This window comes from Corvus moneduloides, chromosome 2 (assembly GCF_009650955.1).
Source record: "Corvus moneduloides isolate bCorMon1 chromosome 2, bCorMon1.pri, whole genome shotgun sequence".
NCBI classification, from domain to species: domain Eukaryota; kingdom Metazoa; phylum Chordata; class Aves; order Passeriformes; family Corvidae; genus Corvus; species Corvus moneduloides.
The window spans coordinates 26,045,261-26,060,906 of NC_045477.1; the positions used below are offsets into that span (position 1 = coordinate 26,045,261).

Consider the following 15,646-nt stretch of genomic DNA (forward strand, 5'->3'; position numbering starts at 1 on the left):
TATAGTGATCAGCAGAAGAGCAGTTCTTTATCATAGTTACCAAAGAGAATTAGACCAACTTGGAGAGGTCAGTCCATCCTTCTTGTGCTAAGAATATAGGCTTCTTGGGATGTTCTGTGATATGTATGAATGAAAAAGGTGGATTCTTTTCAGACTCCCAGTATTGGGTTCCCTGTAAGAGTAGGCATGTTCTGCATCAAAAGGAGACAGGTTTAATTCAGGCTTTAATCTACTGCTGCATTCACCACCATCTGTACTAAATGGGGAGCAGGGAGAAAAAACTGCTTTTCTAGCTTTTAATTTGGTGTCTGCCACACTGCTCAACTCAGAGCTGAGATAGTTCTATGGTACCTCACAAGTGCTGGAATGTTCCTGAGCAGCCAGTTAGCTGAAAAACATTTTGTAGTAAAATCACACATACTTGAAATGGTCCAAATATTTTGCTCCCAGGTTCCAAACTTGGGAAAGTGACTGCTATTAAGCTAGATAAGCTCTCTTCATATTTTGAGCTTGCTTGTTAGAAGTTGCTGCTGTTACTGTTTCTTGTTCTTTATTTAACAGTACCAGCAGCCGCTTGCTGTTCTGTGGGATGCAGGATGGCTCACTGCGTGCTTATCCTCTCAATGACAAAGACCTGTCCGTGGATGCCCTGAAGGACTACTGGTACCTGAACGTACATGACAATGATTATGGGCAGATCCGGGGCATCTGCTGTAGTCGTGATGATCGGTGTCTGGTTACCTGTGGTGGAGATGGAAACATTTTTACATTCGACATCTGTTCAGAGGAAGAGCTTCCGCAAGCACTTCCTGAAGAGCTTCCCAAAGAGCTAAAAGTCATAATCCCCCCTCCTAGGGTAAGCTGGTACCCTCTCTCACTGAATTAGGCCTATTTGGTATGAAACTACCCAGGTGGACAAACACAGTTCAATTATTTTTTTAAAAGATTTTTCATAGCAAAAGCTGAAGTTTCCGAAACAATTTAGAAGATCAACTCCTGCAAAACATTCCCTAATAAATGGGCTCTGTGAGTGCACTGTTTGGTCTTGGTGTTTTGTGGTTTTCTCCAAATAAACACAGTATGTATTGTTCAGATGTAATATTCTACCAGTGTTTTCCCACTCAAAGGTATAGTCATGCATATTCCTAGAATGAAAGAATTGCAAGGATTTATCATACTTCATGCCTTCCTTGGGTTTAATTCCAGTAAAGTTTGATTCTGCTCTGGATGGGGATTCTAGAAATACTGTTGGAGAATATCAAATGTGTAGTTTCTCCATACATATAGTACCATTCATCTAAAATTCACAATGGATTTTTTACCTTTGCAAAATAGCACAACAGGATGCTGATCCTGTTGCTCTTTCACTCTTGGACAGCATTAGTAGTAATGAATTTACTGGTGTCCTGTACTCACTGTAGAGCTGCTCACCTCTAGCATGCTTGAACAGATGACACTGGAACTCAGAAACAGTTCTACTGACAATGCACAAGAGGAGGGATGTCAACTCCTCCACTGAAAATGTTCCGACTTTATTAAATTTTTAAAAAGTCTTAAGGGTGTCTGAATTAAATAAATATCACTTGAAAGAAGCAGCGAGAGCTATTGAGTAAAGAAGTGCCATTGTGCACAATAAATATTACAGTAGACATACATTCAGTAGAGTTTAAAAATCTTGAAAGTGTCAACATAAAACAAATTAAACTTTTAAATATATTTTAATACTGCTTGGTAACTACATTTTGAAGGATGCTTGATAACAGGGACAGAGGAAATTGTGATTTTGGTCATTCAGCTAGTTGGAATTCTTTACCAGCATGACAAGAATATATAGCATTGAGAATAGAGTCAGAGTTATTTTCTATAAGTGAATGATTAGAACCTTTGATATCAGAGCCTTGCTAGCTCCAGCATTACAAGAAGTGATTAATGTACAATTATAAAATATATATACAGATTTATAGTTTTGAATAGTTAAGTAGCTCTGTATAAAGACCTTTATGGTCAGTTCTATTGTTTGAGCGAACAACATTGCTTAATGACCATCCTAATAGAGTTTTTCCCTTTTCAAAGTATATCTTCATTGCTATCTATTCTAGTTTTAAGTCATGTGGAAGATTTTAAAAATTCTGTCTTCATTAAACTTAATGAGATTCTTAGAGAATCAAATACAAATCATCTGAAACTAATTGAGTTAAATTAAAGTTCAATTAAGTACAACTAAATTGTTGGGTGATGGTCCCCCCTCTTTTTTCAGAGCATGATTGCCTAGGGAAATGAGGCTTGTGCTACTGCAATGTCCATCCATCTGTCATTCTTCACAGCTGATAATTGTGAATCCATTATGCAGTCAGCAGAAGCCAACCAGATTAATTACACATGTAACTTGGAATTAATCCAGGACACACTGATTCTTGTCAATGTGGCAGTGAGGGGAGACAAGAGAATTGGGTCTAGGGGGGTAGAGAACCAAAGATGTTGTGGGACAGAGTGAAGTTAGGACAAGCAATGATTTATGCCAATGGAGAGGTTACAGGATTTTTATTCTCTGTCCCTAAGAACTATGTTTCATTAGTTCTTTTACATATAAACCAGCTTCATTCCTTTTTCTGCTTGAAACACTGCAACCTGATATTTAAGGCCCAGATAGTAATATTGAAAATGAAGATTTCTTTTGATTTTGTAAGAGGTGGTGGGAGTTCTCTCTTACTGTTTCTAGAAGTCTTATTGTCTGTTGAAACTATAACTGCTTGTTTAAAGACAAGACAATGTTTTTATTCCAGAGTGGTCTTGAGAAGGAGAAGGCTACTGAAGATATTAAGGATCCTGATGCCTACACGTAAGAGATACTTAGATAATGATGAAAGGGACTTTCAACTGTTGGTAGCTCTTTCCTCAGTCCATGTATTTCTTTTTGCTTACAAAGAGGAGGAAGAAGTTGATCACCCTGAATTTAGGTCATCTCTTTGTTAAACACACAGTTTTTTCAGCCTTTCTGTCCATTTCATCTGCTTTTCTCTGGCAGTAATTCAAATATTGTACTATGAGACACTTAACTTCAGACTACAGAGACAACAAAAAGTCAAAGCCCCTTGATGTTAGGAATGTACAAAAATACAGGAAGATGATTCCTTTCTAAGTTACCTTAAGAACCGTTGAGTTCACTGGGAATTTAAGACTGTCAGGGAAGTCTGAAAGGTCATGTAATCTTTCCTCTCTTGCATTGAGATAATGCCATTTTCTTTTCATGCATTTTCAGTATTGAGGAATACAAGCAGAAAAAGGAGTTTGAACGGAAAATGGAGGAAGCTGAAGAAAAGAAAAATAAGAGGAGAGAGGAGTTAAGTGCGCTGAGACATGACTTTGCTTTTCTCCTTCAAAAGAATCAGGAGTTGCCCAAGCACATGCAGTTGCACAGAGAGGTACACCTGGCTTTTATGAGGGTCATTTACCTTAGAGGGACCTTCTTCTAAAATGTTGCTACATATCATGTTGGGGCCAAAGATGTCCAATATTTTGGATTAAGGTAGTTTTAGGAATATATAAATTGCTGGGACTTCTGAATCACAGCTGTTGATTTGTGCCAATTAAGAAGCACAGGAGAAAAATGTGGTTCTCTGTGGAGATAGCTTCTGAAATAAAGGTTAGTGTTGATGTGCATGGAACTATGGCACCTAGGTAAAAATATTTATTATCAAGACCTAGTAGCCAAAATAATGTGATGTTGAGTTTTGCATCTTCCTGCAGGAGTTTGAGATGGACCGTAGGATCTTTGAGGAGCTGGATAGGCAGAAACTACAGAGAATCCAATTAGTGCAAAAGGAGCTGGCTTGGGAGCACGAGAAACAATTGATTGGACTGCAGAAACTACAAACACAGTAATTACCACTTTTCTTCTACTTCTCTCCCTGACCTTCCATAGAGCTTATTGTCTATGAAGTTGTACCTCCCACAAGGAAAAAGAATGTGATTTTTTTTTTTCTCTTTCTCATATAATCAATATTTCATCTGTTCTGTTATGATTCACTTCTTATTTTACTTGGAACATACATGCGAGTATATATTAATATTTATGTGTAATTACTTCTACTGAATCTTTGGTAAAAATGCAGCTAGTCAAATGAAGGAAATTACTTAATTCTGATTCACTTCTATATGAAGAAAGCTGGTTGAGACTGTTTGCCTGGGGTTTTGCCTGTACATTCAGTAAGAACCAAGAACTCTTACTGAAACATTGAAAAAAACCTGTGAAATGAATGCCTGTTTTTAAGACATCTTGCATATCTGTCAGATATTTTAGTGTCATTGCTAATACGATGTCCTCTATACAATTTGAAGTTATGAAACAAAACTTTCTCAAGAACACAAGTTTAAGCATGAGGTGCATTTTGCGTTGGTTTTCATAGATCCAGGTAAGAGCAAAAGATGAATTAATAAAAGAAATACACAATAACAAAAACACCTTAGGCACACAGAGTATGGGACTGGGGAAAAAGGCTTGAATGAGCATATTTTTAATCAGTCCTTAATGGAAGAGGAGGGTTATTCCCATGAAAAGCCTAGTGTAAGTTTCAATATTGGTGAAGATATTAATGTGTTTATTCTTGAGCATCTCCATTCCTAGATTGGATAAAAGCCAATAGATAGTGTCAGATGTTATCATGCTATGCAATTACTTACTCACTTGGGGATTTACATATAATGGTTGCATGTGCAATGAGTAAACTACACTATTCGTGCCCTTTTCGTCCAGGCAAAATGGTATGTTGTGCCCACTGCCATCAGACAGTTTTGTCTAATTTGGCATTCCAGGTTTCGGGACTCTCTGGAATTTACTCTTATTGTTCATGCTATCCAAAGCAATCATCAGATTTCCACCTACAGCCTTCTAACAATGTCCGAGAAATATGCCCCAGATAAGAAACACGGGGACAGCAAGTGGGCAGTACTTAAAGAGAAGTGGACAGCACTTAAACAGGCAGAACGAGCAGAAGAAATCCCCAGGGAGACAAGTTCTGTGCATAGAGGTAATGACAACCATTTAAATCTTTCAGTAATAGGGTTTCTGTCTTTCATCTCAGTTTGTTTTCCCGAGTCCAAGATAAAGAAATAGATGTGTAAGTACAGGTAAAGAAATATAGCTGTGGTATGTTTTTTTTGTACCTACATACAAAGTAACACTCATACATAGTATGTTTTTCGTGTTTAGGTCAATGCCAGCAATTGTCTGTCAGCCCCATGGGTAGAATGTGACTAAAAGTCAAGTCAAAGACCCTGAATATTTTCAGAACATCCACTACAACAGAACTATCCTGATTTACATCAGCTCTACAGGAGCTGTCCGGGGGAGTTTCCAGTAGCTGGGACTGCACTGTGCTGCGTGGTATTTACATCTTCAGATGGTTATTTTTTGTTTCAGAAAGTGTAGTTTTTGAGAATGAGGCTGAAAAGCTGGAGACACCAGAGGACCGAAAGCCAACCACGCGTTATATAGAAAGCAAACGTGAGAAAATCAGAAGAATTGTTGAGAAATATGATGCACTGAAAGCCAAGATCATGAAGAGGAGGGCAGAGTGGCATGAATTGTGAGTCTTGAACTGGATTCTGTTCCCTTTTAGTTCTGCTTCTTGTCTGAGGTCAAGTAATACTATTTAGCTGTCCTATGGCATTATAATCTCTCTGCTTAGGTTTTTATAATCCTAAGGGCTGTAATTAAAACAGATGAATTTTCACGTATCACTAAGTCTTGAGAGAGCGTTAGAATATATTTAGTTTCTATGGTTCATCTAAAATATTATCAAATGTTAATTTAGCTAGGTAGCTACATTTTCAGATAGGGAGTAAAATGTGTCTAAATTGATCATGACTGAGAGACACCTATGCCGTTACAGTCAACTTTTAGTGAATCCTGCAAGCACCATGTGGAGCAGACACTGTAACAGCTGGGTGAGGTCAGCAGTGTTAGCATCTCAGCCATTATGTGAGTGTGATATGCCTTCATGCTCCATGCTGGTCTTTATCTTGAGAGGCAAGAAAGGGGGACAGGACATCTTCCACAGAATCATAGAATATCTTGAGCTGGAAGGGAGCCACAAAGATCATCGAAGTCCAACTCCTGTCCCTGCACGTAGCAGCCTCAAGAGTCACACCATGTGCCTGAGAGCGTTGTCCAAATGCTTCTTGAACTCTGTGAGGCTTGGTGCTGTGACCACTTCCCTGGGGAGCCTGTTCCAGTACCCAACCACCCTCTGGGTGGAGAACCTTTTCCAAATATCTAACCTAAGTCATATCTTCGAATAACCTCTTTTTCAAGGCCGGGTTAGATGGGGTTTTGAGTGACCTGGTCTAGTGGAAGGTGCCCCTGTCCATAGCAGGGGCATTGGAACGAGATGATCTTTAAGGTCCCTTCTAACCCAAACCATTCTGTGCTCATGGCAGTACAGAAGTTCTTCCTTAGGAGACGAATGACAAGGAATGGGACCAATGTAGAGTCAGAATACAAAGCTTTTGAGGTTATTGAGTGTTCAACAATGTAGAGTAGGTGTTGTGAGCTGCAGGCTGGTAGATTGTTGATGTGCAGCTCCCTGAAATTGATAGCGGCATGTACTCACTTAATCCAGAACTCAGTCCAAGTGTGAAGATTTAAACTTTTCCATGGCAGAGCTGTGTTTTAAGAGTTCTTAGGGGAAAAAAGAATCTGGGATTTTCATTTAAATGTGGAAGGATATTCTTTCCAAGGTAGCCATTCTTTTCTGAAAGAGATGTATCACTCTTTCACCTCCCAAATTTTGTTGCACAAGTCATGTGCAACATGAGGGTATGAAATAACTGTTCATTTTTATGCTTCTGTCTGAAAGTTCAGCTTTATTTTGTACCTACCAGATACAAGAGCAAACCTAGAGATAACTATGAGAATTCTGAAGATGCTGAGGAGATCAAAGAAGAACGGGCAAATTTTGGATGTTACAGGCTGAAGACTGCCACTAACTACACACTCACCGAACACGAGCGAATGAACGCTGAGAAGATGATGCAGCTTGTATCCCTGGAAGAGTTGGTATGTAAAACTGTGTATATTGCCCCATTTCTGGGGGGAAGCGAGGATAGTGTATTAATCACTAAAGAAATTTTTTGAAAGGAATTCAAAGTGAGTGTGGGAATAGGCCTTGAAGGACAGAATGCTGTTTTGAGTAAGCTTTAGTTACAAATGAGCCCTTCTCTTGTGAACTGTCTTGTGCTTCACCAAACCCAAACCAGAATCAATCCAGGGTGGCACTTTATAAATGAGAAAGAGAATTTACCTTTACTAGTGCTTCAGCAGGAACACCTGTCTTTTTGAATTATAAGAAAGTCTTATAATCTACTAAAACAGTGAGCTAAATAACACCTGCCGTGAAATAACTTTACAAATACAGGGATGTGAGCAAGGACAAGTATTCTAGTGTGGCCTCTCTGTATTTGCACTTTGGCAATCACTGCTTCTGGAGTTGGAATTCTGCTGAGAAACCAGATCTTTTGGAGTCACCTTGCTGTGGTAGGACTCCTACAGCTGCCACATATCTTTTAACCATGAAGACATACTAAGTCCAAATGTTGTACAGTATCTTTGTTGCTTTCCTTGTGACTTCTGTCCCCTCATCCTTCTCACAGGAATGGTCTTTCATTGTATTTGGCTGGAGTGCAAAAGAGTGACACTGGATAACTTTGACAGTGAGGTCTAAGCATTATACAAGCAATGCTACAGTCTCAGGGGATTTGTTGGATCATTTTAGTCTCACACTTGAGCTTCAGCACTTCGCTGTAGTGCTGATGCTACCAGATATCCAGTGATTAACACAACTCATTAGGACAAAGAAAGGGAATAGTTCTTGTCATAGATTCTGGGCTTATACAGATGAGGAATTCCAGTTGTTTCAGGTGGGTGGTGTGTTATTTTCTTTTATAAAGATCAGAGAAGTTTCTGACAAGTATATTAATGATAGATCACATTCAATCATTACTTCATGTAAAAAGAGTCAACTAATACAATATCCCCGTATCACAGAATGATTAATAATCCTAATGTTAGCCTTCTTGTGTTGGGGAAGACTACTTCCTCTGTTGGAGAATCCTACTAAAATTGTTTTTTCTTTGCAGATCTGTAAGATGAAAATGAATATGAACAAAGAGATTGTGTCTTTGCGGGATCTCAAGGTTTCTATTATTGAGGAAATCAAGGGTTTAGTGAAGGAATTGAAATCCATACAGGCAAGCTTAGATTTATCAGAACATCTCCCTCTTCCCCCGATCCCTCAGTTGCACCCAGATGAGGTTCCTGAAAAAGTAGTTGAGTACAACAGTGACGTCCTCCTAAAGTTCAAAGAGGAGCAGGAGGCCAAGGCAAAGCTCAAGGAACCACTGGAAGGGTGTCCCTCATCTCGTGCATTTAGGCACGTGTTTCTCCGAAGTCCTCCAGTGGAAGAGGGTGACCCCATGGCACAGGCTGGAGGTGCATCAGCGGTGGTCACAGAGGAGCAGAAGGCTTTCGACATGGAGAAAGCAGAGCCAACAGAAATGGAACTGGAAATTTTAAAGAGGGAGAAGATAAAAAATCTATACTTGCAGGAGACCTTGATTAAAAAGGTAGGAAATTGAAAGTTGTTTTTGTCAGATTAAAAAAATCCCACTGGATCATAAATGAATCCAAAACCCTTTCTGTCTCAGGATTGCAGCTACTCTAAAATGCTAACTGTTGCAAATTTGCAGTGTTAATCAGTATAAATCCATAACTATGACCTGTGTTCTATTATCACTTGAAAAACAGATCTTAGATTTCTTATTGATTGTTCCATGAAACTATGATCTTAGTGGCCAAAAAAAAAAAAAAAAAGACAAGTAAAATGTTAGACATAACTTGAAAAACTTGAAAAATTACAGAGTTAAAAAAGGAGCATCACTACAACTTAGTAGATTCATGATGATCTCAGCTCTTAAGCAACTGTAATGTCAACTTTTTGGTCTCAAAAACTACTTTGTAGGATTAGAAAAGCTACAAAAGAGAGTAACCAAAATGCTTAGTCATGGAAAAGATTCTTTCAAAGGTACATCTAAGGGGATAAAGTATCTTTGGCCTGCAAAAAGACCAACTGAAATGGTTGTAGAGATGCGATAAAATTCTGAATAGCTTAGAAAAGGAGAGTGGGAATAATCTCTTTAAAGAAGGAGAGATATTAAATGAAACGGTCACATAGAAAGCTTGAAGCATGCAAATGAAAGTAGTTTTCCTATCCAACAATAGCTAAGCTGTGGAAACTCAGTGCTAGGATGTGGGGGAAGCTATAATTTGATAAAGTCTGGAAGAAAAATCCACTCAAAGCTGTTGAACAGAAGCATACCACTTCAAGCTCAGGATGCTCCTAAGCCAGTTTAGGAGGGTACAGAGAGCAGTATACCAGAGGTGTGCCATTGTTCACTTGTTCGCTCCATTTCTTAGCACCTTTTCTTTATTTTCTGCTGCTGGCCATTGATTCTTTGGTCTGCCTCAACACAGACACCCTTGTGTCTATGTGTATGAAGGTTTTTAGGGAATACCCAAATTCTGCTGTAAACATCACACATCTATAAGTTAATGTTAGCAGCTGCTAGTACTGATTTAGCTGTAAATGTCTAAGGGAAGAGCTGGCAGCTATTTCAAAAGAAGTCTGTCAAGGCAGAAGACTTATTTATTGCTGCATCTGGGAATGTTACATAAACTACTGTAAACTACAGACTACTCTAAAACATTCTAGGAAGAGTAAAATACTTCAAGGATGGAGGGGATGTAGTGAAAGATTCCTGTGAAGCCCTGGTGATTCTTTTATTATTGTGCTGAGAACAAAGACACATTTGGGATTAACTTTGTCTTTCTAAGTGCTTAAGTACTGTCTAGGAAATAGAAAGTCTGAGTTGTTGATTTGGCAGAGAGAATTTTCCCCTTCTGCTCCTTTCTCTAGCTTTGCATGTTTGACTGCACTGGTAATACTTTTCCTGTTCTTGATTCAACTCTCCTGTGCTCCAGATCAACACACTGGTCATCAACTTCGATGCTGAACTTCGCCTTTTGCGGCACAAGAAACTGAAGATGGATATGCAGATGAAAAGTGCTGATCTGCGCTGCATCACATGCTGTGATGAGCTGATTATCCTGAAGAAACTTGAGGTACATGAGAACCTTCTTGAGGAGCAAATCTGTACCCTCATCAATGAACAAGAGGACATACAAGTAAGTAGACCACGTGTACCATTAATGCATGGCTTGAAACAAAAGCAAACCATAAAGTAAATGGTGGCATCCCTTGACTTTGTTTGAGCACTGATCCGGTGACTAATGCTAAATTTTGAAAAACAGGAAACTCGTGATGATCAGCCTACTAGGATGGTCACTTCTAACTTCCAATACTTATCTTTGAAATAATCTTAACATTTGTATTTTAATAGGTCCTTCATGATACGGCGTAAGTGACTAATCACATATTTTAAGAACATACTTCTAGGTGATGCTTAATTGAAACATGGGTTTAAAGGGAGAAAGACAAGTTTTGCATTTCCACGTCTTCACAGATGCATCTTATTTACATACACATGGGTTGTACCTTTTAACTGAAGTAGTTTTTTGTTTGCTTAGTCAAAATTGAAGAGCTACATTGCACAAATGGAGGATAGAAAGTGTGAGATTGTAATGCTTCAAGAACGTGAGAAAGCTCTTTATGCCAGCTTCGAAGCATCCCTTGGAGAAAACAACGAATTTGCTGATTTTCTGACTGATATTTTGAAGAAGGAAGTTGAGTTTGTGGGAAAAAAAGAACTAGGAAGAGAAGCAGGTTGGAGATTTTGTTCTTTCTGCTTTATGGATTTGTTGCACATATTTCCATGTGGTCAAGTACATGTCTCTGTCTAGCTGGAGCCCTGAGTACACACAACACTCCAGTCAGTTCAAAACCCCATAGATCAGCCCTATCCAGATTTGTTTATAGACTGACAGCGTGTTCTGTGGCAGTCATCGTGAATGATAACAATGATGTAATCCAGTTTCTAACATGACTGCAGTTGGTCTGATAAGAGCTCCTGCAATTTACGTCCTGTTAGTCAATACTGAGGACTGATAATTGGTAAGAGGAAGAGGCACAGCCTTAAATAGGTGCTTCCTATGCTGCACCAATGGGAGCTATGGATAAGTGATTAGTCTGCCACATTCGTGACATTCTGCTCTAATCTGTCCATTGACTAATGAGAGATCATAAACCTAATCTGCAATCATCTATTAGTCACAGGACTAAACATAATATGGAAAGGATTTAATTTGTCTTAGTGACTCAGTTTTAAGCTGTTAAAGCTAGGCAGTCTTACTGAGCTAAAATACTTGTGCTCTCTCTGACTTGGCTTTCGGTTTCAAGTGGGACATGATTAGCAAAAAGTGCAGACAATGGTGATGCTTTTATGACAGAGTTATGTTTCCATACTCTGCTTGGTAGATTAATCTCTGTAGTATAATGGTAAACCCACACTGTTTGAATTCCTAACACATATAAAGAGAGGAAATATTGTTGAAGTAAGTCCCAAAAACATGGGCTGCACCTGTGCCTTTTCCACTACTAGGTGATCTCTCTCCCTCTTTTTTTCCCTCCTCTTTTTTCTTTTTCCTTTCTGTGAAAACATCACATCAGATCAATGCAATAGGCACAAGGTGCCTGGATTCACATACTACCAGAATGATCTTTCATGGGTTACTGGGCTTGTGTTCACCAGCACATTGGCATAATGCATAGCTGGTGGGTCTGGAGTGTTTTGCAAGCAGCCTATCTGTTTCTTTCAGATGAAGAAAAGGAGAACAAAGAGGAGGATGGTGAAAAGCCTGACTTAAAGACTGATGAAGAAAATTGTGGATCTGAAGATGTAGCCTTTGATGGCTCTGTTTGCCCAGAAGGTACCTAAGCTGTTATTTCCTTGTGTTAACTAGTTGTTTAGCTTTAGGGGCAATATTATGTGTTTGAAAAGAAAACACAGAATTTTTAATTATTCGCTGCATGTTAAAGCCATGAAGGGCTGGAATGTGTGTACCCCTCCTGTGCGCAGCATTTTTCCCCAGGAAACTTTGGTCAAGATAATAAAACTGCTGGTAGTGTAGACTACCCTAATTAAAGAAGTTTGGAAAAATAAAACTTAGCTAAGCACTAAGGATTAATTATTTTGTGTAAAGAAGCATTCACCATTTCACGGCCATTTTCTGGAGAGAAAAGGCTCCTCTCTGGAGTGGAGCAGTGGTAAGGCTTTAGCTGCTCTCTGGAAACCGGCTGCCTGGCCTGGCTGGATCCCTCCCTGTTCAGGGACGTTCTGAGGGAGATCCTCATGGTGTTAATTGAAGCTCTTTGTTACCACCTCGTGGATTTATGCAGCAATTGCCTGTTGCTAGGCTGCTCTGAAAAGTTAGGAGCTTTACTTTGCAAAATCCTCTTCATTTGTGCATTCAAAAAAGGCAGGCAACCTCTCTCCCTCCATTTCTTTTGTACAAGTTTAACTAATTTAGGATGTTTTTTAAAAAAAATCTGTGAGTGGTGTGTCAGTGACCATGTAACAGCACTGCTTCATTTTTAAGTTCGAGCTTACCAACAATTCACCTTCCCCTTTTTTTAAAATTGGATTTTAATATCATTTCCACAAATGGAATTTTTTTATTAACTCCTCATTCATCTCATTTTTCAATGGAATGTTGGGAAGAAATAAAGATTTTTACTTCTTATTCAGAAAGTCCAAATTGCTAATTTAATAGGGAAATTACGTGTTGCATTAGCCTCTTCATATTTTAATCTTTATGTGTAATTTTCTTTGCCTTTATTGAACCCTCTTTTTTCTTATTATGCCTGCTGATTTGGGCATAATTGTGCCCTTGTTTAGCGTTACTGAAATCACAGTATTAGACAGAAATTCACAGATCTTCCTTACCATCACACAGGTTCTATGAAATACAGCTTTGTTTACAAACAGAGCTTTAAATGATCCCAACAGCAAATTCATAATTTGTAGGGAAGGGTGCTATGGAGAAACAACTATGTGCTCACAAAATTGAAGATTTTACTGCAACATGTATTAATTACTGGGACTGCATTGCTTACAAAAGCTAACTTTTTGAGCATTTGGCTTTAATGCTGGCTTTGATGCATTTAATCTGACTTCTGGAAACAAACGGTCTTGACTGAATGTAAAGAAAAAGAAGATCCATCCAAGACATTCACCTGGTCATGGAGGCACGTGGTCCATGGGTTCATGTTTAAGGAAGTTCTAGGAAACCAAACCCACAATGTTATTATGGGGAATGCTGGGATTGTGCACAATAGGAGAAGGTACCAGCTCTACCCAGTAACTCCAGTGCAGTCACAGTGAAAGTAAGCTATTCTTTGACCCTTTCCCTCTCAGGCTGCAGTGAGGACCTCTTCCGGAACACCATCCAGCTGCAGCAGCAGCGGATAGGCATTGAGAAGGCTTTAGAAGAGGAAAAGAAAGTTGCTGCTGATCTCAAAAAGGAATATAATACCTTGGCCAGAAAGGTACTGTAATGTTTTCTCAGCAAGCATCAGCATGTTAAATGTAGTGCTAGTGATTAGTGCTAGTCTAAGATTTAAAAACAAAATCCTAACTCTTTGAGAGGCCTTTGTTTAGGAAGAGGTATCTATGGTAGCACAGAGGCAGGAGGCAACTCAACATGGGTCACCTCTTCTCCTGAAAAGGGTAAATCAAGTTGGTCCAACCTTAGCTTTCATGGGGCTGGATGGAGGCTTTAGGTCCGGTTCCTTCCCAGCTGTCTAGCCTCGTGCAGCAGCAGGAACTGGATTCTCTGGTTCAGATGAAATACATGGTGTGGCCTGGCCTATCCTCTGTATGTGTGTAAAGGAACAGAGAGAGATTGAAGAATGCTTACCCTAACACAAATCCAGGTTAAAATAAACGCTTTTTATTAAAAACACTTTATAATTCTATTCTTCCATCTATTTCTTTTGCTTCTAGTTATTTTCCTTTGCTCTTTGTCACAGGTAACCACTGAATAAAGTCTTTTGGTACAAATTTTCTGTTTAGCTTCTTTGAACGCCTGCATTCATTAAGAAATTTGATTTGTATTAATTCAAAAATATCTTAATTTGAAGAGTTATCTGGAAGAGAGAGAGTGCTACCAAAATAACGTTATGCAAGTCTTGCACTTTTATTGTCTCAAAAATGTTCCATCAAGTGTGCTTAACTTAGAACATTTTTTTAGTTTTTAAAGGCTTTCCTAAGTGCCAGCTGCCACATATTCACCCTGAGGCATGATATTTGAGTCTGAATTGTTTCTTTCTCATGCAGAATCAATAAGCATTTCCAGGCATAGCACAATAAAAATTATCTTGCAGGCTCTGTAGATCTACAAGTGCTTTAGATGCTAAACAAAGCAGCTGTCTCTTGATACATACTGGTCTTCTCTAAGGAGACATTTAGGAGTGCACATGTGTGCAGAGGTATTCAGGTTGGAATCTTGCTTGCATATATGTCGATGAGCCTTGGGTTTGCCTGTGAAACTCACCTATCACATGTAATTTTAAAAAAGCACATTTTTAATATACTTCTTTCCCTTTGGATCAGGAACTCTAACAGAGCTTTGCTGCCTTACGTATTTTAAGTACTACAGGATTTTGTTTGTCCACAATTTGTCTTTCTACAGGAAAAAGAAGTAGAAGCCAGTCTGGACACAACAAACAGGGAACTGGAGGCCTTTCAGTGGGAAAAGCTGCAGAGACTGAATGAGCTGTATGTAGTTGTGCCTTTGAGACTCCATCAGGTAATTCAAGATGTTGTGCATCTGTGCGTGCAGAATGGCCTGTGTACATCTAAACAATAGTGTTACTGTTCTTTGGGGCCTTTAGTTCCCCATCCACTCTGGTCTCCTGGGAGGGAAGTGCCTTTAATTGAACTTGATGCTACTATTTCCTCTAGAATTCCGTTTTTTGTTTTGCCTTCTCCTGTGCTGACAGAAACAAGGTAAGGACAGGCAGGCTGGCCCATGGCTGAAATGTGCATAGTCTTCAAGTGCTTTATAGGTTCAGCATGGTATTTTCCTTCAGGTCCATACTTACTGATATTCTCCTGGGAAAAAAACCCCAAAACACCCCCTCAAAAAAAAAAAAAAAAAAAAAAAAAAACTGAAAAAAGACCGAAAACTATTGAAACTAATGGGAGTTCTGCCCAATTCAATAATGCCACGTTGGATACAATGCATTCATTTACACAATTCCCTGGCCCAAAAAAAGAGTTGTGCCCATGCTTACTATTACCTCACTCACTGGTTCTGTATTTATCACATTTGTATATATCACATTTGATATACAGACATCTCCAGCATCCTTAATAAATAAAGCCAGCCTTGCTTATTTCTGGCTGCTTTTGCAGGTGCAGTGCTTGGTTGATGGGCAGATGCCCCGTGACTTCTCTCAGACTTTGGTATTTACCAACCAGTCCTTGCAGTACCTGCAGAAGAGAATTGTGGACCTACGTAATGAAAAGATAATGCAAAGAGAGATCCATAAGAAGGCCCGGGAGCAGCATAAGCAGCTTCTCCAGGACAAAAAGGAGATGGAGGCAGAGATTCAACGTGAGTGACAGAGAC

General features: G+C 39.2%; 1 protein-coding gene across 14 annotated transcripts in view; it reads left to right on the top strand.

Annotated features, from left to right (window-relative positions):
* The window catches only part of CFAP44 (cilia and flagella associated protein 44), a 60,095-nt gene that overhangs the window by 23,918 nt on the left and 20,531 nt on the right, over positions 1-15,646 (top strand). For all 14 annotated transcript variants that reach the window (XM_032098548.1, XM_032098546.1, XM_032098550.1 and 11 more), the window contains 14 exons: positions 562-856; positions 2,784-2,839; positions 3,260-3,422; positions 3,748-3,878; positions 4,813-5,027; positions 5,420-5,585; positions 6,883-7,057; positions 8,137-8,622; positions 10,037-10,240; positions 10,643-10,838; positions 11,831-11,941; positions 13,429-13,559; positions 14,705-14,821; positions 15,430-15,631. In XM_032098548.1, coding sequence (XP_031954439.1) covers positions 562-856; positions 2,784-2,839; positions 3,260-3,422; positions 3,748-3,878; positions 4,813-5,027; positions 5,420-5,585; positions 6,883-7,057; positions 8,137-8,622; positions 10,037-10,240; positions 10,643-10,838; positions 11,831-11,941; positions 13,429-13,559; positions 14,705-14,821; positions 15,430-15,631 — 2,648 coding nt within the window. The remainder of the gene's footprint in view (positions 1-561; positions 857-2,783; positions 2,840-3,259; positions 3,423-3,747; positions 3,879-4,812; positions 5,028-5,419; positions 5,586-6,882; positions 7,058-8,136; positions 8,623-10,036; positions 10,241-10,642; positions 10,839-11,830; positions 11,942-13,428; positions 13,560-14,704; positions 14,822-15,429; positions 15,632-15,646) is intronic.